This window comes from Patella vulgata, chromosome 5 (genome assembly GCF_932274485.2).
Source record: "Patella vulgata chromosome 5, xgPatVulg1.2, whole genome shotgun sequence".
NCBI classification, from domain to species: domain Eukaryota; kingdom Metazoa; phylum Mollusca; class Gastropoda; family Patellidae; genus Patella; species Patella vulgata.
The window spans coordinates 60,465,565-60,493,209 of NC_065883.2; the positions used below are offsets into that span (position 1 = coordinate 60,465,565).

General features: G+C 33.8%; 2 protein-coding genes and 1 long non-coding RNA gene across 5 annotated transcripts in view; 1 reads left to right on the forward strand and 2 right to left on the reverse strand.

The window, feature by feature from the left end:
- Nucleotides 1-340: 340 nt before the first annotated feature.
- LOC126821735 (solute carrier family 25 member 44) lies at nucleotides 341-10,133 on the reverse strand. Its single transcript, XM_050550226.2, has 4 exons — nucleotides 10,002-10,133; nucleotides 8,622-9,478; nucleotides 7,812-7,939; nucleotides 341-4,862 (listed from the first exon to the last, which is right to left on the reverse strand). Exons 2-4 carry the CDS (start codon nucleotides 9,265-9,267, stop codon nucleotides 4,674-4,676), a joined length of 963 nt encoding a protein of 320 aa, XP_050406183.1. The 5' UTR covers nucleotides 9,268-9,478; nucleotides 10,002-10,133; the 3' UTR covers nucleotides 341-4,673.
- Nucleotides 10,134-10,605: 472 nt separating this feature from the next.
- LOC126821737 (probable RNA-binding protein EIF1AD) lies at nucleotides 10,606-21,363 on the forward strand. Its single transcript, XM_050550228.1, has 4 exons — nucleotides 10,606-10,785; nucleotides 16,249-16,357; nucleotides 18,131-18,239; nucleotides 20,278-21,363. Exons 1-4 carry the CDS (start codon nucleotides 10,699-10,701, stop codon nucleotides 20,456-20,458), a joined length of 486 nt encoding a protein of 161 aa, XP_050406185.1. The 5' UTR covers nucleotides 10,606-10,698; the 3' UTR covers nucleotides 20,459-21,363.
- A 2,168-nt stretch (nucleotides 21,364-23,531) lies between these two features.
- The window catches only part of LOC126821726 (uncharacterized), a 24,499-nt gene continuing 20,385 nt past the window's right edge, over nucleotides 23,532-27,645 (reverse strand). Inside the window, exon 3 of one of the 3 annotated variants that reach the window (XR_008788103.1) lies at nucleotides 23,532-23,667. This is a non-coding gene — a long non-coding RNA (uncharacterized LOC126821726). The remainder of the gene's footprint in view (nucleotides 23,668-27,645) is intronic. The other 2 variants (XR_008788101.1, XR_008788102.1) reach the window with 2 other exon arrangements.

Here is a 27,645-nt window from a genome sequence, read left to right on the forward strand (position 1 = left end):
TGTAAAGGGAATTTGCTGAAAATTTCAGTCAAATTGATCAACTCTGAACCGAGAATTTAGCGATTGAAATTTCGGCATAGCCTCGGTCATCATTACTAAAGTCGGTACAATAAAAAACATAGTCTTGATTATCCATTTAATGATTAAATCATGAATGAAAGTTGAGCAGCAAACCAGATCCTAATCGCAGGCTAGCGATGACCACGAGAGTTGATTATAGTCTGGATAAGTTAATTAATGTCTAATTAATAATTTAGATACCATTTCAGGCCTAAAGAAAGACCTGCAATAGGCAACTTGTCTCTAGATGTCAATGAAATGACAATTAAAATAACAGAACAGTAATAACATCTTGTTTTAATTAGATTGGCTAAAGACACTGGAAATAAAAGAAGGGCATGCAGATAAAAACTATACATTTAAATGTATTTGATCAATTTCCCTGCCAGTAAGTTTGACTGGCAAATCTGATGGAGACGAGAGCCTTGGTCTGCATACAAAAATTACAAATATATATTTATTTGTATTAAAGCCAACATTACATATTACAACAAGCCAACAGTGAGGCTGGTGTCCCCCACCGAAATCCCAAAAAAGATGACACATATTAATTAATCGCACATTTATTTATCTCAAAAGTATCAAGCAATCAAACTGATTATCAACTATACACTAAGTTTCATCACTCTCTATCAGATAGAATCCAAGTTATCTTGTCCCAAAGCATCAACCAATGAAACTGCTTAGCTCAGCTTAGCTTTAGCCCGAAATGTTAATCATTGAACTCAGTCAAGACATTCACATTCACCTAATGAACCTCTACATCAAGTTTACACATTCTACCTCAATTAAAAGCAGAGTTGTTACATTCCAATTTCTTGACCAATCAAATTGCTTATCGCTCCTAAGCCTAAGCAGAAAATTCTCATCATCGAACTTAGTCAAGGTAATGATATAATGAATCTATACTCAGAGTTTCATCACTGTCCCTTAATAATAACCAAAGTTGCCCTGCCCCAAAGCATCAACCAATCAGATTGCTTATCTCTGCTTACAGTAAGCAGACAATGTTTATCATCAAACTCCATCAAGGCATTCACCTAATGAATGACCAAGTTTGAACATTCTACCTCAGTTAGAAAGAGAGTTATTGTGTTTCAAAGTCTCGACCAAACAAATTACTTATCGCTCTGCTTACCCTGAGCAAAAAATACTCATTATCGAACTTATTCAAGGTATTGATGTAATAAAACTATACACCAACAAATTTCATCACTCTCACTTAATTAGAACTAAAGTTATCGTGTCCCAAAGCATCAACCAAACAAATTGCTTATCTCTGCTTACTCTAATAAATACCTAAGGACGGACAGACAGACGAACCCATTTTAATAGTCCCCTGCTTTCTTCGAAAGGCAGAGGACAATAAAGGAGTACAATACCTATATAAAGCTCTTTGATCTTTTTATTCCTGAGTTTTAAGAATGCAGGTAAACAATGGTAACTAAGCACTAAGCTAGTGAAGTTGAATCTCTTCATATAACAACTTTTTAATTCACTTATATCATCAATGATTACTATTCATTGTAAAAATATGATTAATATAGATATATATTTGTATACCCTGGATATTGAATTATTCAACACCTTTATTTAAGACCTCTATTACAAGCATAGTATTATTTTGACTGAATTTAAATATCAGGAGACCAATTTTTCCAACCTATATATAAATGGATTAACCACATATGAATATCATACCAAAAAGTCAGATAAAAATGATACTTGTAGGATCCAAACACCATTAAAACAAAATATTTAAAAACGCACACCATTTACACACATACACAACCATTTGTATCATGTTTTTGAATCGATGAATACAAACTTTAGACATAGGTTTAAATTGTGTTAATTTGCATTTATTAACTTTAGATTAGGCTGTGATCCGGTTTTAACTACTTGAAATAGTGACATCATTTCTGAAGATAATAAATTCTGGTAGCTGTCCATAAGAGTGTTCCATGCGTTTATATATAATAATATATCAAATTATTTTAGACTAGTTTCTTACAATAACAGAGTCTTTACACAGTCAGATAATAGTAATCGATGTATAACTTTACTCACAATAACAGATTCCAAAATAAATAACAATAATCGATGTATAATTCTCAATAACAGATTCCTAAAATATATACGAAAATTGTATACACATATTATAACATCTGGTATAATACATTCGAAATTTTAGGAGAATCACATTACAAAATCTTGACATCTTTTTCGGTTATTTTCAGTAGTTTTAAAGAACCACAACCAAATAAACAATGCCCCATGTAGATTTTAATCTATAGTTTATTGGAAGAACCCACAATTTTGAACAGATGTATTGAAATATTTGTATGGAATTACAACCATTAAATAAACTGTAAACAGAAAACCATGATACGACATAAATATTCAAGCAGCGATATTTTGACAAACAAATGACATCATATTATAAGGTCAAATTTGCATAGTATTTTATTTTAGAAGTAAGCAGTTTACTGAATATCTCTGGCCAAGTTTCACTGCTGAGACTACAAGTACAAAGAATACTGGTCTGGAAAAAGTAGCCTACTGTCTATTGATCACTGTTTGCACAAGGACTTACATGTATTATAAGAAATGTTGTCTCAATCAACCAGTTGAGGAGGCAGATCGACTAGCCAATGAAGGTCTCAAGGACACAGCACCAATCCGCACCATAGACTACAGCACCACGGAAATCTACAGTATGGTCAAAAGACAGGTCAATTCAATCTGGGAATTAAATCTCGTTGAACTTGACACATACAGATTCCGGCTGGATGACAAGATCTATACAAAGACAACACTCAATCACCCTAGAAGAGATATATGTAGACTTATATCGAAGCTAAGGGTGAAAGAGCGGCTGCGAGACTACAAACACCAAGTCATCATCTGTGAGTGCAGAGAAGAATGTACCACCAACCATGTCCTGGTAGACTGCGAGGTATACAAGGAGGAGAGAAGGGAACTAGTGAAAACAATGGAGACTAACAACATACCATTCAACACTAAGAATCTACTCTTCCCGAGACCAGATTTGAAACTGCAAATCTTCGAACAAATCCACGCCCTAATGGACAGTTGGACTAAGTAGAATAGTGAAGTAAGACGGGGTCACGGTTAGACGGGCCCGGCATCTAAACACTAAACTACAAAGGCGATTTATACCACACTGGCAGGATAGTGGAGTAAGGGGGAGTCACGACCAGACGGACTCGGCATCTAAACACTATTCCGCCAAAACAGACACCAAACCTACAGAGAGGGATAGTGGAGTAAAGGGAGGTCACGATAAGACGGGCCTGGCACCTAAACACAAACCCCTCAAAGATGACATCTACCAAACTAGCAGGATAGTGGAGTAAGGGGGAGTTACGACCAGACGAACTCGGCACCTAAACACTATTCTGCAAATAAAACTGATACCAAGCCCAAAGAGTGGGATAGTGGAGTAAGGGGAGGCCACGATAAGACGGGCCTGGCACCTAAACACTAACCCCAAACAATGACATCTACCAATCCAGAAGCAGACGAAATCATCTACCAAACGATATGTTTTATATTAAATAAAGGGAAGACCTTCCCAATAAACAAAGTCCATGGCCTAATGCCAAATGGAAAGATTGCAAAATCATATTCTAAAAAACAGGAATCAGCTTCGGCTCTCCTATGTCTTGTCTGCGATATTTCAACCAGTTCACAAAGTATACCGCATCCTGTTGACCCATCACTATTTTCTCTGGACATCACAAAGAATTATTTCTCTCATTCTATATACAACTATTAAAATATTTAATTAAATTTTTATGCAAATCATATTTATAATCTTGATAGTTTAATGAGCTATATATTAAAATTATGATTATATACATTTAATAAAGAATATATCAACTAATGAAAATAAATAAATAATCATCTTGTAAAAAATTAAAACATTTAAAATCATTTAATATCCTCATATACATATCCATACATACCATAACATATAAAAATGTACCATAAATGCTACATGTAGAATTCAGTTGGTTGACATCAAAAATTTATAATTTTGTTGGGGTTTCTTCTCTGCATATAGTCTGATTAAAATACAGATCCATATTTCGTTACGTTTTTTATACTTACAATGGCCTCTACTACATGAAGATCTGACATTTGATTAACCAATTAGCATTGATGTTTCTAGTGGGATACCCACAGTTCTGTGTATTGCACACCAAGAACTCGCTGCAACAGACCTTTTCATTGGCTAATCTCTCACATCAACCATAACGCAGGTTATATAACAACTTCTTCAGAATCTAGTGTAGTAAAGGCAAGTAAAACAAAATTTTGATCTATAAAAAAACGAAACGAAATAAGATCTGTGTTTTAATCAGATTGGTCTGCACAGTTCAAGGGAGATAATGAAATAAAATACATTCACTGGGGTAAAACATGCACTGATTAAATCAATTAACATAACACAATTTTTATGTTTTGATGTGTTTCCAAATTGCTAAATGCCACTTAAAGATTATGATTAAATCAAATAGGGTATGTATTTACTGGTACCACAGATCACTTGAATCTCCTAAACAAACTAATTAACTGCCTTATAATTACCATCGTATTTGATTTTTATGTTTATCTAACACACTAAAACGTTTGATTGTCTCATAGCCTAAGATAATAAAGAATGAAAATAAGACTGATTGAAGAAGACGTGCAGAAAGTCCTTTGACAAGAATCCTGTATCTTTCTTCTTTCCATAAGAGCTGTACTGTTTGTGGTAAATTGGTTTGGTACACCTGAAAGTCGATATTGAAAACATTAGATAAGTGTTTTCCTACCCAGGGTAATGGTAATGGAATAATAATATTATCATTACATAATGAATAATGGAAGATTTCAAAAGTAATGGTTATATAATTAATTACATTCTGAAAATCATGTAATGGTAATGGTCAAATTACACTGCAATCACTTTTTATAGCAAATAGCAATATTTCCAACTATGTCAAGCCTCTTATTTTAGCATTAAAGGAATAAATTATGCATATCTGACAGAAATAAAAAATAATTTTTTTTAGAATTACAAAGTATAATAATCAAGACATAATAATAATTTATTATTTGTTTTATTTAGGACCATTTTTTTTTAGATATGTATGCTTAAACAAAGCGCATTTTTGAATAGATGTAGATTGTAAATATTGTAATCAAAGATTAGTGTTAATTATACATGTAGCATTCCAATCTGTTTCACAGAGGGTTACGAAAGTCTTCTAATATCTCTGTAAAAGATGACTGTCTTTAACACATTAAACGGCGTCAATCATTGGCTCAATGGCACGTGCATTGTTTAAATAAGACATTACTGTTCAGGCAGAATGGTGCATTTTACTCATTTTAATACCCATTTACACTAAATAGGAAATAATTTTTACCTACGAATACATACATTATAAAAAGTAAAATGTTTTAGAATTTAATTTGTCGGAGGAAAAAAGTTAATATTTGGGGCTCATTAAGTTACATCGATGTCATCCTTATCAGTGATTGTAGCGGCCTAGCCAATATTCACTGCTGATCAGAGTGGTAGCATTCAATCAATTAGAATAAAAAACAATTAGATAGTCCTATTATCAGTCAATAGAAACTTCTTTTTCTTATCATATAAACAGAGCATTAATATTATTATTACTAATCTTAATCTCCAACAGTTACAATGTAATCACAACAGCCTTCAAGTTTATCTTGATTTTATTGTATTGGTAACTTAAACATACATTATGCAAGAGCTAAATCTGCCTATTGCAGGTCTTTCTTAAGGCCTGAAATGTTATCTAAATTATTAATTAGACATTAATTAACGTATCCAGACAATCAACTCGATGTCAACGCTAGAATGCGATGTTTACTGGATTAGGATACCATTTGCTGTTCCATTTTCATTCTTAATTTAATCATGAAATGGATAATCAAGACTATGTTTTTTAACGTACCGACTTAAGTAATGACGATCAAGGCCAGGCCGAAAATTCAATCACTAAAATCTCGATTCAGAGTGGATCAATTTGACAGAAATATTGAGCAAATTCCCTTTACATTATCTAGTTTTTAACTATTATAGCGAGAACTGCCAGCTCTTTTACTAATCTTCCCTAATGTATCTTTAATACAGAAAATAATGTTACATTCTGTTCTTAGTCATGATGAATACTTTCAATAAACTATAACATACTTATGGAAGAACAATTACTGATTTATTTGGGCGACGTTTCGAAGAGTATTCTCTCAACGTTTTCAAGCAAGTACAGTAACAAATGTGTAGAGCATCCAAGTCATTTTTTCCAAAGGACGCACACTTAAAGACCACCTGAAAGCGAATGGTAAACTGCAACCCACCATTCCACTGCCACCTAAAGGATGTGTCTATGAAGTTGTGTGCTCGTGTGATATGACATACATTGGTGAAACTCGACAACCCCTACCTAAAAGACTCGCCCAGTATAACTCAAGGTCCCCCACAGCAGAATCAGCAGTTGCCCAGCACCTCCAGTCCAATCCAGGCCACAAAATCCAGTCCTCTAAGACCCTAGCCCTCAACCAACACAACGAAAAGACACGGAAAATCATGGAAGCAATACACATCAGGAGATCCAAACCAGACCTCAATCGCGACACAGGAATATTCCTCCCAAGAGCCTATGATGAACTAATTCTTAACTAATGTGTACATGCCTAGACTTCCATACGTGCTTAAGTTACTCAGTTCGCGTATCATGTGTATTACTTGTTTATTCTTGTTATCCATTTGTAGAACTAATTTTAATAAGTGTGTGTGTCTAATGGGAAGGAGTGTGCAGGACATAATTACTTAGAAGCCTGTGGATAGGACTGTGGTGTGGCTTTCCAATATTTATAATTTACCACTTATTTATGGTCATTTATGTAATTATCCTTTGTAAACAGTTAAGTGTCTCTTGTACTTATAGTAGGAATAAATGTATGTGTGAGTCTGTCGGAAGAAAGAATGTTGGACTATCATTAGTTGTGCTATGTTGTGTGCATTTTAATACTAATATTTTGTAATTCACTTAAATATGGCTTAAACATTTAATCCCTATGTAGCTCACTACTCCTCTGATGTTTTCGTAACATGTATGGCTTCCCTTTTGTTTGGTTTAATGGTATGTTTACCCCTATTATCAGTCTTTTATTACTCCCTTGATGTACCCTCACCTGGCCAATCACATCATGTATGGTTTCTCATTTGTCATGATTGGCTGTCCAATTAAAATTATTTACCCCTATAATCCGTCATATGTATATTGCCTTTGATCATGTTGTTTTTTAATCCTCTGATCTTGTTGTTGTCATGCATGGTTTCTGAATTGCTGTTATTGCTTGTCTATATATAATTGCTCTACACATTTGTTACTGTACTTGCTTGAAAACGTTGAGAGAATACTCTTCGAAACGTCGCCCAAATAAATCAGTAATTGTTCTTCCATAAGTATGTGTTATAGTTTATTGCTCTATCCAGTTACTAAATGCCTCTAAAAGATCATGAATACTTTCCTTGTAATGTAATACAAAATTTGTAGACAAACTAAACGGATTGATTAACAAATCACTTGAAATGAAATTCTTTTTGGGGGCGTGGGAGGGGTTACATAGAAATAGAGTTTAGTAATGTGTTGACGAGACATTAAAACCTATTCCATTTATTACTTCCATTTTTAAATTATTACCTGTATACGAGCTCTAATAAGATCTAAAGGATTTGTAATAACTGCTGCAGATATACCCGCTAATGGAGCTGCCACACATTGTATAAGTAGACGAGGTAAATTTGATGGTACCACATCCATAAATAAATCTGAAATATATCAAATAAAATTGAAATAAATCTACTTATTTTCTCAGAACATTTCAGAATACAAAGTCTATTAAATATACATTATGCAAGAGCTAAATCTGCCTATTGCTGGCATGTCTTTCTTTAGGCTTGAAATGTTATCTAAATTATTAATTAGACATTTATTAACATGACAAGTAAATAATCAACTCTTGATGCCATTGGATATCTCTGCTTTTAAGTAGATCTGAACGGTTCACCCATATTTTGATTTAATCTAAAAATGGAGAAGGGGTTAGCTTCAAACAACCAGTATTGTGGTTAGAAATAAAGCACATATCTTGTCAAACCTTCAAAGGCTTACATCTTCGCTTGCCACAGAGTATTTTCAATGAAATTTTTGATATATTCATTTTGCATTATCATTTTTCTAACTATTATAGCAAGAATGGCTAGCTCTTTAACTAAATCTTACCTAATGTACACGTCTATAAAATGTAATGTTACTCTCAATTTTTTTCTATTTCTTGGACACAGTCCACAATCCCCTGATTTTTTGGCAGACCTAAAAACGACTGAACTATTTGAGACATTGACTTCACTTTATTCATGCATCTACTCAATCTATAAAATATGCATGTCAACAAACCTGAACGTCTGAGAAAAAAATCTTTCCTTTTTTGTCTGTAGAAATTTTACTTACTTGAATATGTATCATAGAAAAACCACCATAATGCACTGTTTGGAGCAAACACAGTTAATGATACAAAATAACCTTTATAAAATCCTTTTAAACCATTCTTATTATAAACTTCTCGTATAACAGCAGAAACAGTACCAAATCTTTTATTACTGGTTTTATTGTCGATAGCTTTGATTAATGGTACTTCAGTTTTACTTCGTGCCGAACTTTCTTGACCAAGTAACATAATATGTTGCGTAATAATATCTAGAGGTACAGACATAGTTTGACCAATCACAGACGCGCATCCACCAGCTATGAAAGAACGTGATTTACTGTCTTTAACTGTAGTGTGTTCCTTTAAATGATGTCGAATAGTCTCGTATGTTCCAATATAAGCCACTGAAGGAAATAACTGCAAACAGCTGACCCAAAATCCTCGATATAATCCAATAACACCCTCGTGTTTGGAAATTTTATAAAATGCATCCATGGTGCCTTTATAGATTGTTTGACTCTTTTGGATCTGAAGTCTGGTTTTGATTAAAGTTACGGGATACAGCAAGCCACGAATACAAAATCCACTCAACATTGTGAGTGGAAAATACTTTCTTTTGTCCATCATACTGAGTTCTATGACTCTTATCTCATCTATTTCGTAACTCATTGTGATCGTTGTGCGAAATGTACAAGTTTTGAAATTGATCAGTTCAGATAAATAAAGAGTAAATAATTAACTAAAAAAAAGCTAATCTACATTTATCATTGTAGACATTGATATAGTCCAGAGCCAAACAATTGTAATGAGGACAAATGTTTAAATCACTATTACTGTAGTTTAAGTCATTGCTGTTCCACATCAGTTACTTCTTTGTAATCTGGAATACATAATGAAAGAATAATGCAGGTTAGTACATGTTTATCTTTAACAGTTAACACCACTTTTTAAATACATGTAATACACAGGAATCAATTCTGTGAACTACAGTTACTATTTAATACTAAATACTAAGTGACATTCAACAATTTTCTCTGTGGCGTCAATCTAATTTCACTAAATTCTACATTTCTCACTTCAACTTTCAACTTCATGAACTTGTACTGTTGTAATTTGTAGGGTAATCCATTGGTGGAGACTGTATGGTATTACATCATGTTGATTATATAAGGGAAATAAGGATGTAACATGACCTTCATAAAGTCTTCTCTAGAAAATGTACCCCACAGGCGTGGATATGGTAAAGGGCGTTGATTCTAACACTACGTCTTAATCGTTTTTACAGTAAATTACAGCACAGGATCAAAAATTAGATTTTCTACGGAAATAATATGAGTAAAATCAATTCTAATGTCGTGATTCAACATAAATAATGTGGAGTAATCTCGGAATATACAATTTACCATTTTAATTACTTCTGTGGCTTATATTTGCCGTGACTAATCAATAAATTGAAGGTAAACTTGGGTCTACTAGGACACAGGTTTAGATAAAAGGTCTTTCCGGCCAGTTGTCACAATTGAGGCAAGGTCATGGGCGAATCAACCAAAGTTTAATACAAATTATGTACTTGGACACAACTGTTGGTTTAGTTTTTTTTTTATATAGACTAATTTCGATACGGAAAAGAAAGAGACAACGTATCAAGAGAAAACCATACATGATCAAAGTCAACATTTTATTTTATCTATTTCAGCAGTTGTCAAGGATATTTGAAAGTAAGTGTAATGTCAAAGAGTTTGCAGATTTATGATTGATCCTGGGGGAAATTTTGAATTAAAATATCTCTAATTATCCAGACTTTCTAAAATTGTTTAGCCAAGTTAAAGATATGGTTATTTGACCTTGCCTTGGATCGAAAAGTTACTTTTCAATTTTTAGACTTTTATTTTGGTTGCGCGAAGTATGTTTCACAGCTTGATCTACCGGTACATTAATTTTTAATGAAAGAAATATTTTTTTTGGTCGGGTTGGTAAATATCGTGTTTAGAGTTAGTTGCCCTTTGTTGATGATTGCACATGGTGAAATAATTGAAATAATTCTTTTTTTACTGCACTAGAAGTTATTGTCTATATTTATACGTTTTAACACTATTTACCATGTCAAAAGCTACAAAAAAGAAACATGTCACGAAAGAAGTATTAGACGACTTTGTTCTGCCTGAAGAAAATGAATTTATTGTAAAGGTATTCGAATGTTTGTTCTCTCCGGTGTGGCAGTTTCATATAGGATTTCCCCTAAGATTTTCTTACGGTCAAATCAGATTATTATGTACCGATATTTACAGTATTACCACCACGAGAGGATGCAAATTGACGATCTTTATTATTATTATTTAGTATATATACCCGTCCACAATGCGAACATTCTCTCTTGTGTTTGGGCTGTCCTACATGCATGTTGGAATGTATGGGATGGTATAATAAATCTATATTTATGTTAAAGAAATCGGAATAAGAAATTCCATACTTTTATATTTGTGATAAATGAAGCCACGAAATATCAAAGACCTTAATCTTCCTTTGAAGGTGAATTAATTGATAATTTCAAGCCAATCATCAATTTGTATGGTTTCCACTGATCGTATGTGTGTAGAACGACTAATCACTAAAAAAAAAACAACGGCAACAAATCACGAATGATAGAAGTATCAATTTCAAGCCAATCAACTTAGATCCGTTGATCGTGTAACTACTCATCACTAAAACAACAGCTAATCACGATAACAAGTATGTTTATTAATGACAAAACTCTAATCAAGTACATGATATACTTTTTCCTGGACTGTCTGACCAGGAACCAACTCGCACTGCAGGAAGTAGATATAGTTTCGTTGTTAAGGCAAACATCAGTTTCGGACATGCGCAAGTGTCCAGGAGAAAACACACACCAGGAGTCAACTCAAACTATCACACCGGCCTGCGATCTGTCCAGAGTGACCAGACAGAGCCCTAGTTACTATACTTGTAACGTTAAACTGTGTGTTTAACGTTACAATTGATACAGTCTAAGAATCCTTACGCAAGTTCAAATAGGTTCAAACGCACAATTGTCAACACATATCATTACAGTTTGTATTGGAATAAGTAATTCTACGACAAATAGTGAAGACTGGACCACTAAAATAGTTACCGAACAGTTTTTCTTTGTGGTTATGCGTTCTACATTTGCATAGCGATGTTTCTTGTAATGACGTTTTACACAAGCCGCCATGACACCAGCCAGTTGAAATTTCGCATAGCAGTTGGGTTTCATCAAATCATATAATTATGCTGTTAGGCTTCACCTTTATTTCAATAGGAATTGATTTATTATATGTTAAGCTAGGTGCAGTACTGTTTTGGGTCAGTTTATGTGTAAATTAAGGGAGCTATAGGTCAGTAATCTTTTTGTAGTGATTTCACTAAAAAACTTGTGCAAAGGAACTCTGTAGGACAAGCCACTACTGTGGCTGGAGTAAGGCCGAAGACATCAGTAGTGGAACCATTTCTAACAGAGCCCATGCAGGTTTTTTTTTAAAAATTTGAATTAGACTAAAACTGGATATTTACTAGCATTCCAACCCTCCTCCCATTTAAGAAACTAAAAAAAAAATTCAAAATCGATTAAGAAATAAAACTTTTTTTTAGAATTTCATTTGTAAAAAAAAAGTGACCAAAGACCATTTCTCAGCAACTATTGAAGATATTTGGTACTATTTCAGTAACGTACCTCTACCAGTTCCTTTGATCGTAGAGACTTGAAATTTTCAGGGGGTGTTCACGGGGCCTAGCCATGACCTCACACCAAATTTCAGCCGAATCGGTCAATAACGTTTTATTTTACCGTAGTTTAGCTTCTATAAGAGATAAGTTTATCCGATTTTGACGCCATTTTGTTTGTTGATTATTTTACCGTAGTTTAGCTTCTATAAGAGATAAGTTTATCCGATTTTGACGCCATTTTGTTTGTTGATTATTTAGGCTAGAATGACGTCATATGTGGATTGTGGGTTAGGATAAGGGTTAGGCTAAGGGCTAGGACCTGTAGATTTCGTCATAGTCTCAAGATGTAGACAGGGCTAGCCCTAACCCTAACCCTGTCTTGTTATTCGAGTCTAAATAGCCAACAAACAAAATGGCGTCAAAATCGGATAAACTTTCTCTCGTTATAAGCTAAACTACGGTAAAATAAAAAGTTATTGACAGATTCGGCTGAAATTTGGTGTGAGGTCATGGCTAGGCCCCATGAATATCCCCTGAAAATTTCAAGTCTCTACGATCATGGGAACTGGTAGAGGTACGTTACTGAAATAGTACCGATATGGTGCATCAAATTTTCAGGAAATATCCTTCCGACAATTCACAAACGGTTGGAATTTCAAATTAGGGGTAAATTATTTATTTGTCTTAGTAAAGTGTCTGCAACATGCAAAAATAAAACGAATTTGGTTAATTGGCGTCAAAGATATGATATAATTCACATATGGACCTCAAATTTGAGGTATTCCTTCATGCTGACGAAATTAATCCTTAAAGCATAACTGAAATGATGTTTAATTTTCTACACTAATAGACTTTTGCACATTTCCAAGCCTTCAGTTTTGAAATGCCCTGTCGCTCTCGTGCTTCATCACTAGGGCAGAAACGATTCACTGGTGTACGTCAATTTTTTCCATAAAAACGATGAATGATACTTTTTATAAGAAAATTGATAACAGCAATTTTTTTTTCAATGTGAGGTTCACGATATATTTCATACTCTATCACAATATTTATTAAATAAATTAGGCGACGGGACGTATAGAAATTACGTGTAAAGAAAACTGCAGTAGAATAATATGTCCGCACTACACAATTGCAAAAACTGACCTACTAATCTCGTGCAAAATACCTGAAGCTATCAATTGTACACCAGTTAAATTGCATTTTACAGTCATTTCATCTTCGCGATGCCGGTGGCCCTTACGAAAAGTGTGTTGAAATTTTTGTTTAACTTTCAGCGGTATTTTTCTTTTGACTATTATGTCCACGTCCAGTAGTATTACACTGGGTGAGTTAACATTGAAAAACTACCTTCATATTGTTTTACCTATTAGATCTAATAAACAATATAACGTTGAAACATTATGTATTCTTTCTTTACTTCAAGCAATATTTGGTCAATTTCACAATAAAAGCTGTGTATCGTGATGTACCTGATCGTTGGGCTAGGACATGGTACTGTATCATATTGTGGCACAGCGTATCATTTCAGTCCTATCCAAGCTCACCTAAATCCCAATCTAGGATTTTAGGTGCATATTTGATTGCCCTCCTCAATCATCCGTAATCCCTCTCCCAACTGCGTATTTTATTACCAAAAAAGTTGTTAGAAATTTGTTCATGTTTACTTTGTATTTACTTCCCAATAATTAGCTCAGTACCGATGTCAATACACAATATTCTAATTTGTTATTATTTTCTGTTGTAAGATCGGGTCACCTACGTGGTCGTCATCATGCTATTTTAATAATAATTTCGAACCCAAAGAAACATTCACTGGGCAACTAAATGTGCTTAACACACCAACAGTCCAACACTATACTATATAGGCTACCAACTCGAAAGCGCTCTCAATTATTAGCTAGTTGACCCATGAAAATGAAAATACTACGCTTTGATTACCATAATAAGGCACCAGGGATCTAGATACATGCATTTCATACTACAAAAATGGTAAAACGGTTAATTTTGGCACGAAAATTTGACACAAGAGTGAATAACAAACAAGACTGGATAATACATGGAAATTGATTGTCATGCTATTTGACGAGTGATTTTAGCTATTGATGAATTTTAAAATACTATTTTATAAAGAATGTAAACAATGTTTAGACATTATGAACTACAAGTATTTCCTTTTTCTATTGTACAAACGAAGGCAGTAATTATTGAGGAATATTACTGATATTACTAGAATGAACGTTCCGGAATTGAATTTTTTCATTCTCAAGTATAAGGTATAAGAAAATAGCTCAACCAAGCCACAACAGCGCAAACATATTCATTGTCTTTAATTGCGTCACGATTCTACTCACACCATGTGACAGGACTGATCCTGTATCATTCGATTGCACTTCTGTCAATTCGAGACTGACAATCGAGCATATGCTACATATATGTCATTAGCTAAATTACGGTATGGTAGGCCTATGTCCGAAATGGGGGTGACTGAATGGTGTTACACATGCTCTTTAGATCATGGGGTTTGTCAATGAATCAAGTGACTTGGTTTCATTCCCACACCTTGGCAAGGAGTTTGGTTGCCTGTCCATCCTTGTGGGTTTTCTCCTACAGCTAAAGACCTGTACATACACGCTAACAAAATATTGAAATAAAAATTGAACCATATGTTAGTCCCGAAATGACCTTGATTTAACCCCCTTTTTATCTTGTTCTATGTCCGGAGCGGAAAAAATGTGGATAGTCCATAATGTTAGGCCAGTTCCTTTGCTTTTCTTATGAAAGTCAAAGTGATACAATCTGATTAAAATACAGATCTATATTTCGTTTTGTTTTTTTATACTTTCGATGGCCTACGCAACATGAAGATCTGACCATTTGTACTGGGAGGTCACATCAGGGGTCACACAAGTGGCTTTTGACCCTATGACGTCAGACATTGATTAATCAATCAGCGTTGACGCTTCTAGGGGTTTACCCAAAGTTCCGTGTAGAGCACGCCAAGAACTCACTGTAATAGTCAGTTGGCTAATTCCTCACATTAATTAGAACACCTGTTGTATAACAACTCTTCCAGATCCTAATGTTGTGAAGACAAGTAAAACGAAATTTTGAACTATAAAAAACAAAACGAAATAAGGTCTGTGTTTTAATCGGATTGAAAGTGATAAGACCTGGTCCTTTGTCTGTTGTTCTAACATTCCAAGTTTTGCTGGGTTTTTCTGTAAACTCTCATTTTCCTTCTTTTCTATGCATTGTAGGTCTAATGTTATTTAAAGTTCCTTGGGATTTTGTAGAATGCTTTCCCTTTGTCAGTTGTGCAGAACAAAGGGTTTGGCAAGGAATAGTGTCTTGTCGTTCGGTTGGGACTTAACATATTGTAATCAGCCAAATAATACTCTTGGGGACATTTTGTGGTCCTCATGATCAGATAACCTAAATATGTCACTTTTTTTTCTTCTGTTCCTGAACTAGTTTTCACTCTTATTGAATATTTTGACAATAAGTATTTTAGGTTTGTGTCTCATACTAGCCTTAACAGAAAAGATTTCACAAAATAGAAATTTTCAAGCCCCATTCAAACTGAATGCCATTTGTAAGATTGTTATTTGAAATGAAGAATCCTATCGATAATCACTCCCAGAAACATTATCATCACTTTATAGGCTGCATTTATTAAATTTATATTGGTTGTCTGTGATATTGAAGGAATGAGTATGACCATCATGTTTATTTTCACCAATTTTCATTATAACTTCCTGGATAATATCTCTTTGTTACAGAATCTCTTTAGCACCATATAGACTTCAATTATGATCCAACCATTAAAATTTTAGCAGTTGTTTAGCTCATAGTTCAATTACTAAATGCCATTGAAACAATTTAGCTCATAGCTGATTGGACAATATAGCTGCTTATGTCAACCTTTGTTTTTATTTTAATCAGGTTACAGCTGGTAGAGGAAATAATTTACATGAAGTTCAAAATGCCACTGGTGAAAAATTTCTCGTCAGTATGCCAACTAAATTTAGAAAGAATGTGTGGATAAAAAGAGGTGAGCATAATTAATTAAAACAATAAGCTGGATTTGTTCGAAATTTAATAAATTATTATTTTCTGATATAAAAGATATTGAACATGCATTAGGCACAAGCTAAATCTGCCGATTGCAGGTCTTTCTTTAGCCCTTAATGTTATCTAAATTATTAATTACTATTAGACATTAATTTACTTATATTACAAGACCGATGCCATCAGATGTCTGTGATATTTAGTGGATTTGAATACGTTTTGTGCTGAATGTATTGACTGTACAAATGGATAATCAAGACTTTGTTTATTATTGTAACAACGATAGTAATCACAATCAATTCTAGCCTAAAATTGAATCGCTAATATCTAGATTCAGAGTGAAGCATATTCTCTTTTCATTATCAATTTTTTAACTATTATAGCGAGAACTGTCAGCTCTTTATCTAATCTTACCTTAATGCCCCTATAAGTAGAATTACTATTAGACATTAATTTACTTATATTACAAGACCATAATCAACTCTCGATGCCATCGGATGTCTGTGATATTTAGTGGATTTGAATACGTTTTGTGCTGAATGAATTGACTGTACAAATGGATTATCGAGATTTTGTTTATTATTGTAACAACGATAGTAATCACAATTGAATCGCTAATATATCTAGATTGAGAGTGAAGCATATTCTCTTTTCATTATCAATTTTTTAACTATTATAGCGAGAACTGTCAGCTCTTTATCTAATCTTACCTTAATGCCCCTTTAAGTAGAATCATAAATGTGTTTAATGAATACTATATGCCTTGTGATTTATTACGTTTTAACATTAACTTGCTTTGGACTAAAATCTCTGTCAAATACAGCACTTACAGAAATGTTAAAATGGAGCTATGGGAAGTGAATAAAAATACAAAAATACATTTTTTCATAATTATTGTCTTATCTATAGTTTTAAAGTACTGTGCAAGAAAAATTGCGATTTGTAATCCATGTGGTGGTGACAGTATACTGGAATCTTGAATTGGTTTATTATTTTTCTTTGATTCCTATTAGCCGTTGCTAGTATCAGTGCTGTATTTGTGCATATCATAATGATTCCAAGGATTGCCGAGATTTAGTTCCTCTCCTATTAGTCCAGATTAATGTTTCCATTTTAAAAATTTACTCGTCTGACATTCTTAGTTGAGATTAACAGTTACCTGAATTCGGGTCAATGAGCTTCTATTCCCAGACCTTTTTACTCTTTCCTGAAACACCAAATAGGCATGAGATAATTGTCTTAGTGGCAAGGAAGATATGTAAAATTTCTCTGAAATCCACTGAAACCATTGGCTATCACAGGCTTCTAAAATATTCAGAAAATTCATACTACTTATCACGTAAAATTGGCACACTTGTCCAAATAATATGAATTACTATTATTATATTATAATTTAGCAAGTAATGTGTTATTAGGCAAAGAAATAAAATACCTGTGTTTACGGTTACATGGCTCAACAAAATATAGTCAGTTGGTCGAAAAATCTTTTAATTGTTTCTTTTTTTAGGTGTTTCTATCTATTTCAAGCATTTATAGCTGTATTACTGAGTAACATTCTTGAAAATAATACAGAAATTGCAGTGTTGGAAGTTGTCTAGTAGAGAAAATCACAACCAGACCGAGTTATTGGGCGTGGTAAATTAGGAGGGGAAATTTAGAGTCAGGCAACCATAAACACAGATATTTTCTTTTTTGGCCTTAGTATAATCTGAAAAGGAATATTGTCATTAAAGCGTTTAAATGTTTTGTATTCCAGGTGATTTTATTATAGTAAATCCTATAGAAGAAGGAGATCGAGTTAAGGCAGAAATAGTAACAATATTATATAAAGATCAAATCAAATATATTAAGCAAGAAGGAAAATGGTAATAATTAATGTTTATTTATAATGTATGTAGGCTTCACTGTAGCACTGGTCTTGTCGTCCCAATTGACTAGAGATGGGCAATAATTTTATAATGCTGTATAAACAATTGTGGAAAAGAAACCTTTAGTAACGATTCTCCTAATCGTTTTATTTAAATATCACGATATTGAATTCTGATGGTAAAATTATCACTGATTTTGTCTGCAATCAAGTAATATTATTGTAATATTTAAATAAATTTGACGTCAAATATCTCTATCCCTTAAGTACGTGTCAAATTATATCCCTCATCTTCCTTATAAAAAGTTTTAAAATTACATCAATACCTTAGTAGCTTAGGCAGTTGTGCCAGACATTTTAAACTTAATGCCAGATATGTATTAAAATGTCAAAATTGAAAAGCCATATCTGTTGTGGACAATATGAAAGACACCAGAGGAATTGTGTCTAACAATGTCTGTAAGGAGTGCCTTATTTCAAGACTTGATCTCAGATTTAAGATCTATGTGGAATTGAAATATCATTGCAACCTATTCATCAATTATCTCCCCTTGTATGTTGGCTTCAAGTCTCATTGATACCAATCAGTAATTATAGCTGTGTTATATGGCTTTATTTTGGTGTCATTTATAGTCTACTGTCAATCAAATTACAACTTATCTTATTCTGTATGAATCTATGAATAACAAGAAGCAGAAAAGTCTGTATTTTTGTAGTAATTTTAGTAATACATGTATCTACAAGAAATCTGACGAAAGTAAAGTTGTAAAATTAAATTGAGAATTTCACCAATTTTTTGCATAATTGTGCTTATTACTTGGATGAGAAGCTGTTTTAGTTGTGATGTTATAATTTTTAAAAAGATATTATCAATTTTTATCTCACTTTTCAGTTTCTTATTGATTTTACTGAATACTCTTGGCCAAATTGATTGTTTTAAGAAAACATGATCAAAATATCAATGACAGATAATCTCCTGGCTGGGATTCAATCGAATTAGGAAGAGGCCCATCAGAACATATTATCTAAGACTTATAGTAGACCCTGGCTTGTCTATATGGGTTATAGATGAAGTATTAAAAACTCAAATTTGGTCATAACCTTTAGTGAAAACAGCCATAGATCGGTCATAGCATTCATCAAAAAATAAAAGCAACCGGTTAAATATTTACCAGTAATATTTAAATTTTCGTAAATTTTCATCCAATTTTAGACCAATCTGTTTAAAATACAGACCGTATTTCGTTTCGTTTCTTATAGTTCAAAATTTCGTTTTACTTGTCACCGAAAGTATAAAAAATGAAACGAAATATAGATCTGTATTTTAATTAGATTGATTTTAGACGATTTGGACCAACATGAATTTTGTCCATTCTGGATTATGTCCGTTTTGACCATATTCTGTATCTGTTGTCTGCCTAGAATACCAAATGTGGCGCATTTGACCCAATTTTGGACTGATATTACTTTTAGAGATTCATGTTTCACAATGTTATAATTTGCAATGTGTTCAAAATTCCTCAAATGATTATCAGCAGTTTTAATGTAGAACTATCATTTCACATGTACAATACGAAAATAAAGTAATTCATTTTATATAATGTCATATTCAACAGGGTCCTAGACTCACCTAATTACAAGTACTGTGGGTCCGATGAAGTCCACTAAAATTCTGTAAGACATCCATGTATGTCAGCGATCTTTGAGGATGAGTGTGAAATTATGAAAAATTATTTTGAATGATATCTTTTGATTTTTTTTTTTTTTTACATATTTATATTTTTGTAAATATGAAAGATATAGATTAGGTTTTTAAAAATATATATTAGCTTTTTGAAAAATATATATATTAGCTTTTTGAAAAATATATATATTATTATTAGTTTCTTTTTAAAAAATATATGTTTTTAGTTTTTTTCAAATAATGTTTTAAAAATATGGCTATTTGGTTTTTTTTCTTAATTTGTTTTAGTAATACTTTATGTTTTTAAAAGTTTGTTTTATTTAAAACAAAAATATTCATTATTTTTATTTAGGCCTGAACAATTTAATGAAGAAGAAAATGAAGATTTAAAAGATGATATGTTACCACCGAGTGATTCAGGGGATTCCGATGATGAGATTGGTGACATGGTACGTAATGTAAATAGACCTCAAGTTTATTATGAAGAGGATGAATCAGACTCTGATGAAGATAGTGAGAAAGAGGATGGATAATATTCAACTGTTTATTAGGGATTTGACTTATATACAGGTCAGGAAATAATGTAAATATCAGGCAAATTGACAATGTAAGGGATATGAATAACAACCATGAATATAACCAAAGGAAATTGAATGACAGTCATAAGAGATAATTTGCTTGACAAAGCTTATTTCAAAGCTTGCTTGTACAGGACCAGTGTTTTGTTTTCTTGGAGTATAGGATACATGAAGCTCACTGCAGATAAAATGCTGGAGTTAATGGTGATGTTATAGAGATGGTTGTCTTCTTTCTTTGATAATCAGTGCCATATATATGCCTTCTATTAGATTGCAATTAATTAAGTTATCTAATATAACTTAATGTGATGCAGGTATGCTACTTTGCCTGTATATTCCGGACATGTTCTACACAATTTTCCAAACGTTTGACCAAGAATATGTCCAATCAGACATCAAGATATGGTGAATAATATTCAAAATTCCAAAATATATTGACTGTACTGAGTGTACATGTACATGTATAACTACTACTCATGTTGATTATGGACTATGGTTTATAATAATCTGGATTGATTAGGTATTTAAGTGATCAACCTATACCTTGATTAACTAATTATCAATCCATTCCTGAAAAGAAGTTGTTGCTTCTCCTTTGTTGGACTTTTAATTAAAAACTCAGTCTATGTGATTACCGTGTGTTTTCTCCATTGTCGGACATTTTACTCTCCTTGATGTCAGCTGACAGCATGTAGAAACTAGTCATAGATATCACATATTCTAATAGTATATACCACCCTAAATCAATGGACAGTCATTATAACGTTCAAAACAGTGCTGGACTGGGCCCACCTGCCCACCTGTTCGTGACAGGTGGGCCTAAGCTCATTAAAAAAAGTGGGCCTAAGCCTATAAAGAAAGGAGAATAAAAGGTTTTTGTTTTTGACACTGAAGAGAATTCTCAAATTTATCTAATGATAGTGCTCTTAGGTCATTCTGTTATCTAATTGTATCAGGAAATCAAAAATTTGCCTTCTTCTGCTTTGGGTTGAAATGCTTGAAAAATGGGTTTGCGGTTGTCAATTTTCAAAATTTTCATGGGGGAAGATCCCCCCCCCCCCCAGACCCCAATCACTACCAAACGTGAGCTCATCGATGCTGACACTCCCATGTCTACTGGTTCTACTTGAGTTCTGTGCTGTCATTGTGACGTGAGATTCTAGTGTGCATAAAAAAAAAAGCACAAATCAAAGAATGTGTAGCCCTTTTATCCTGGGTAATGCAAGGTTTCAGATGTTGAAATACATGGAAGTGTATAGAAATACAAATACATGTGGTATAAATATTGTTAATACAAGTTGATGGTGATATTATAATCTGTGAGTTCTACACATGCACATGGCATGATCAAAGTGCTGCATATTATTACTGAAGTTATGACCTATGATTTCAATGTGGAAAATGGAGGGGGGGGTGGGAGGGGGATAATCCAGGGCAATATCAGTGTTTATAAAAGTTATATGCTTACTGTTTTTACTTACCAGGTTTTTGTAGGTACATTAAATTTGATTACTACAACATGTATACCGTTGGGCTCTTACTAGATTTTTGTTAATTAGACATTTTTTTAATTTATATAAAATATCTATATTGTAGATCCCACCATTTTCAAGCTTATGTAGCTTTGAAAAGTCACATGACCTCTTGCTCTAAACAGTGTTAATATTTTAGCGAAGAATAAACACAATATACATATAATTTATCTCTAAATTCATCACATTTTCAGTTTGAGTATATTATGTGGTCACATTGTCCGTCAATCTGTCCGTCCTACTGTCAACAAACGGTTTGTGAACCCGATAGAGGTTACAGTTTTTGGGTCACGAGGGGACAACCCCTATTGATATTCAACATTCCACGACTTTCCGCTCCAGAGTTATAACATGCACCTTTTCTGAAAACCTTGTGAATGTGATTGAGGTTATAGTTTATAACAGCACTTTTTCAAATTGATGGAAAGCATTGGGGTTCAACGACCTTCTATTTTGGAGTTACCATCCCTTTGCCGGAAATCTTGTGAATGCGTCCGTTTTTATCGGCAACGCGATAGAGGCTATAATTGTTAAGCATAGGGGTCTTAAGAGGATGAATCCTATCAATATTCAGTGTTATTCAACCTTCTGTTCCAGACTTACAGCCCCTTTTCCAAAAACTTGATAGAGGATACAATCTTTAATGTATTTGTATCAAATCTGGTATAAAGCATTGGGGTCATGAGAGAATGTAGTTGATCCGATGAACCCTCAAAATATTCTGTTCCAGAGTTACCCCCCATATTCCCCAAACCCAGTGAGTCAACAATTTTTAACAGATAAGATTTCTTGAGGGATCATACTAATCAAATTTGGTCAACATCCAAGTTTTCCTTTTAAATAAGCTGCTATCGAGACATAGCTGCTGTATGGACATATTTATATGCTTTGCATGGCTGTGTTAAATTGTTTGTTCTATTCAAATGTTATAAAGGAGACACTACAGCAAATTTACATTTATGTTCATTTAATAACATTAGTTGTATTTTATTTTGTATGGGTATATCAACTTCCCTGCTTACCATCTAACTGAGCTTCTACTGTTTAAAAATAACCATACGGTCCATGGAATAACCAGACAAATTTGGTATTTTTATTTATTCAATATCCACATAATGAGGAAAAATATAACTGGATGTGATTAAATTCAAATTATTACACACTCTCAAATTATTAGAATCATTTTAAAAGAAGTTATATAACATGTACTGTTGTAGGATTGACATAAATTGGTTTGGTAATGTTTTCTAAATAATAGAATAAAACTCTGTGTGTAAATAAACCTAATAAATATTTATTTTCATAATTTTTATATTTATTTAGAAGGAATCAATTATTGAATTAACAAATTTCCAAACAATATTTTAATCAAGACACGCACTCCACAGACCAGTTGAACATTTTTAGCATTCCATTTTTTCCTTTTGTTCTCGTATCACATTTCTTGTTCATGTCTCTAACACCACTGTCAACTAGCCAACCAATCTGTTGAGCCGTGCTCATTGGAAAGTGATCAGGCCTTTTATTAATTTTACTTGATTTGATTGGTGGAAATTTAATGGCTGACTTCGCAGCTGGTGTTGGTGGGGTCATTGGTGGTAATGGTGGTTTACCTTCTAAAATCAGGGATAGCTATAAATAAATAAAAATTAGTTAGGTCTCATGAATTGAAATGAACAGAAATGGGGTTTAACGTTGTACTCTTCTGTACCAACTGGGCTAATGATAACAGGCATAGGAAATACAGTGTGCTATGAGAGAAATTTTGCTTGGAATAGTGGCGCCATGGCCTTCCCCTTTTTTGAATTCAAATTATTATTTTTGTCAAGTGTCCTTTACTTGCATGCCAATGTGCATATGTCCCATGCAAATGACCAGAAATATCCTTGCCAGGCCCTCTGTCACAGAAACATCCTTGCCAGGCCCTCTGTCCCAGAAACATCCTTGCCAGGTCTCTGTCCCAGAAACATCCTTGTCAGGCCCTCTGTCCCAGAAACTCACACCAGATAATCCGGAGGAACTTTCTTTGCCAACACTGAGAAAGAACCAGAGACCTGGTTAATGAGCCAGCACCTTACTCACTGAGTCACTGCAGCTCTCTTACATCCATTGATAAATGTGGTTTATACAAAGTAAACATCAATATCTTGTTTAAGCTCAGAAGTGTGGCATAGTAGGTTGGGGGCAGTTGCCCCTGAGGGGAGGGGCACAAATATCTATTAATTAATATTTATGCCCTCGCCCAGTTCTCCCATTAAAAGTTCTAAAACATTTTTGATACAAATATTAAATATTGTTGTATTGCTTTTTTTCTTCATAACAAAATTTAATAAAATAGGGTGAACATTTAACTATGTGGGAGTGCCAAGAATGTCTTCAGCCGTAGGAGCTGAGAATCCTTGCTCTGCCACTGTTTAGAATGTATCACTAGATTTGCTTAATACAATTACTGTTGCGTGTGTGAAGTTAAAATTTTGGTCTGCCTACAATTTATGAGGACCTTGGGATGCAGGATGGAAGAGACAAAAAAAAAACAACCCAACCTGACGTCCAATGTATATCAATGTTGGCCTGCACATAAAAAAAAACAACCCTTGGCCGTTGGAATTTGACAAAGAGAAGGTAGGGGAGGAAACACAATATGACATCTTCTTTGGGTTGGGTGGTCTAGTGGTTTAAGTGTGCACATGAAATCATAAGGTCTGTCATTGAGTCAAGTGGTATGGTTTCAATTCCCTGCGTGAACCTGACAAGGAGTAGTAGGGTTGCCTGTCCTGCCTTGTGGGTTTTCTCTGGTTCTTCCAGTTTCCTCCCACTGCTAAAGACCCCTACTTGCAAGCGAATTATTGAAATAAAATTGAACAATGTTAGTCCTGAAATGACCTAGTTTGTGTCTGGACCTCTCTCTCTCTCTCTCCTATTTTTGTTAGAGTTTACTGTAAATGTAAACAACATCGAAAAAAGAGATGAAAGTAAATAAGTAAATGCATTTTATAAAATCATGTCTTACTATACATGGGTGTGTCTTGAACATTTTATGTATTTCTGTGATGTCTCTTTAAGTATCTGTTGTAATGAAAATTGAACATTTGTTTGTAATTTATTGGAAACAGATCTGTATTTAAGTGCATATTTTCAATGTGTTGGCAAGAATTCAATTATTACAGTTCTATTACCAGGAATTATTCCACTTTAGCAGAGAGCATATGGTGTAACTATAATTACTAAACATTTTTTTCTGGAACACCTGAATTGATACAGTTGCTGTTTGGCATTTTTCCCTGATACAAAGTATTTTCTAAACAATTACGAGTCCCACGCTATTCGTGATGTATTATTTTTCGTGTAATTCGTGGAAGGTAAGGTTTCCTGGGCACCCATAATTTAATTGCACAATGTTTACCCTGCTGAATCTCCACTAGGCCACACTAATTTCATTTTCTTTTTTTGGTGAAACCCTGTCCTTCCAGAAAAGAATTATTTAAAAACAAATGTAATTGGTTGTGCTGTACTGACTGAAGGACTGAAAATCAAATTGGTGTGGCCTACCAGAGGATGAAAAAAAGATGGATCCGAATGGAAGTAAAGTTGGCTCTGTGTTGAGAGTGAAAGAAACCTGGATATCTCATTAATGGATTGGTCTCAGATTAAACACACTAATCTTATCCAAGTTTAGTACAATGGTAAAATCAAATAAGATCAGTGATCTCGTTTATCTCGAGTTCTCCCTGTTACTAATAGTATATGCAGCCATTAGTCCACTTTTAATAATATAAAATACACGCAATTAAATTCTCTAGATCAGCGTAATACGATATACAGCCAATTTAAAGTAAGAATTCATCTTTAAAGTAGCTAAGTCTCTAACTCAAAATCATCCAAAATCTTTGACAATGAAAACACAAATTATTTGTCAATCTAAATCAACATTGCTGTTGTGACCTTACCGGGAAAAGATGGGCTTCTGATATCCAATATTTAAGAAAAAATAAACATTTTACAATTGGTACACGATTCGTGTACCATAATGCGTGTCAGCGCCATTTGTAACAAGGGACTCGAAGAACGAGGCTAGACATTTATTCCACAAGTCATGTCAAACGGTGACGTCATATTCTGCCCTTGAGAGCATGCGCAATAAATACTATCTGTGTAGACTGAAATAACCTGACGCTAGAGATTGCCATTCGATTGAGACTTCCGGCGTATTTCGCTGAACACAACTGTTTAGAAATTACAGTAAAAACAGAAACGATTGAATGTAAATCAGTTTATATTCGTTCATATTACATTATTACATGTATATACGTTGCGACACATTTGTGTCAATTTCTAGATCCAGAATGTTAGCGATTTAGCCCCTTTAAACTTTGTTATTGCACACAAAACAGACATAAACGTATAATGTGATCAGTGTGTTGTTTTATATCAGAAATCTTGTATATCCAAAATATCGTAAAACCTGCATGTTTGTGTTCATAATACTATAAAGGTGCCCGGGACTGGCCAGATTAAAGGTGGGGCTGACCCGGATGCAGCCAGGGGACCCAATATTAAAAGGTCCCCGAAATTATGTCATTTTTTTACGGTAGGGGTTTACAAGAGGGGCATAAAATTTTCAAATTGCATTTGTATGAGTTCACTGTTGATGCAAACGACCCAGTGACAATTCACCCAGGGGCTACAAACACTTTTTACTTGTTACAGTTAAATTTAGTGAGTTTAAACTTAGACCATGCAACCCCTATTGCCAGTGTTTATGTGGATGTATATTGTCAAAATCAGATCGTTCTGTGGATCCTGCCGAAAATCATCGTTCCAACTTATAAACACTTGTGGACACAATTCTGTACACCGTTTTTATACGCCCACATTTTGTGGACGTATATTGCCGTCGCCCCTGACCGTCCGTTCACAATTTGTTTGTGGACACTCTACAGCAGGTCACAATTCTTATCCGATTTTGACGAAACTTATAATAAAGGTTTGTGTCCAAAAGATCTCGGTTCCTTTCGATATTGGCATTGTACGAAAAATCACGATTTTAGCCTGTTGACACTCTAGAGGTCACAATTTTTAATTTTATCTGATTTTGATAACACTTGAAGTAAATATATGTTTGTATCCCAAAGATCTTGTTTCCTTTCGATATTCACGCATATCGGATCGTAACTTCCTGGATTATGGCTCTGATTGCACAATAAATCCCGTTTTTAGCTTGTGGGCCCTCTAGAGGTCACAATTTTTATCCGATTTTAAATATATCAGTGTTACAACCTAATGACGGTTGAGTTCGAATTTCGTGAAATGACTGCTTCTTGTACACAAATAGTGTAAAAGTATGTCATACCAAGTTTGTTGGCCCTGTAGAGGTCAGAATTTTTATCTGATTTTGATGAAACCTAAATATATATGTTTATATCCCACAGATTTCGATTCCTTTTGATATTCGCACATATCGCACCATAACTTGACGAATTATGTCCCCTGATCGTAGGAAAAATCGCTTCTTTTTTAGCTTGTTTTCTGTCCATCTCTTGCAAAATGTGGGCGTATCTTGCATGGCAACTACTTGTTGAATAAAGTTTTAAAAAATCTCGAAGAAGTTGT

Excerpts from the sequence above, each read along its gene's own strand:
- LOC126821735 (XM_050550226.2), bottom strand. The coding sequence starts at position 9,267 with ATGAGTTACGAAATAGATGAGATAAGAGTCATAGAACTCAGTATGATG. Across the intron at positions 7,940-8,621 it reads TTTCTATGATACATATTCAA|ATTTATTTATGGATGTGGTA; the intron begins GTAAGTAAAATT and ends GATATATTTCAG. Across the intron at positions 4,863-7,811 it reads TTATTAGAGCTCGTATACAG|GTGTACCAAACCAATTTACC; the intron begins GTAATAATTTAA and ends ATCGACTTTCAG.
- LOC126821737 (XM_050550228.1), top strand. The coding sequence starts at position 10,699 with ATGTCAAAAGCTACAAAAAAGAAACATGTCACGAAAGAAGTATTAGAC. Across the intron at positions 10,786-16,248 it reads AAAATGAATTTATTGTAAAG|GTTACAGCTGGTAGAGGAAA; the intron begins GTATTCGAATGT and ends TATTTTAATCAG. Across the intron at positions 18,240-20,277 it reads ATTAAGCAAGAAGGAAAATG|GCCTGAACAATTTAATGAAG; the intron begins GTAATAATTAAT and ends ATTTTTATTTAG.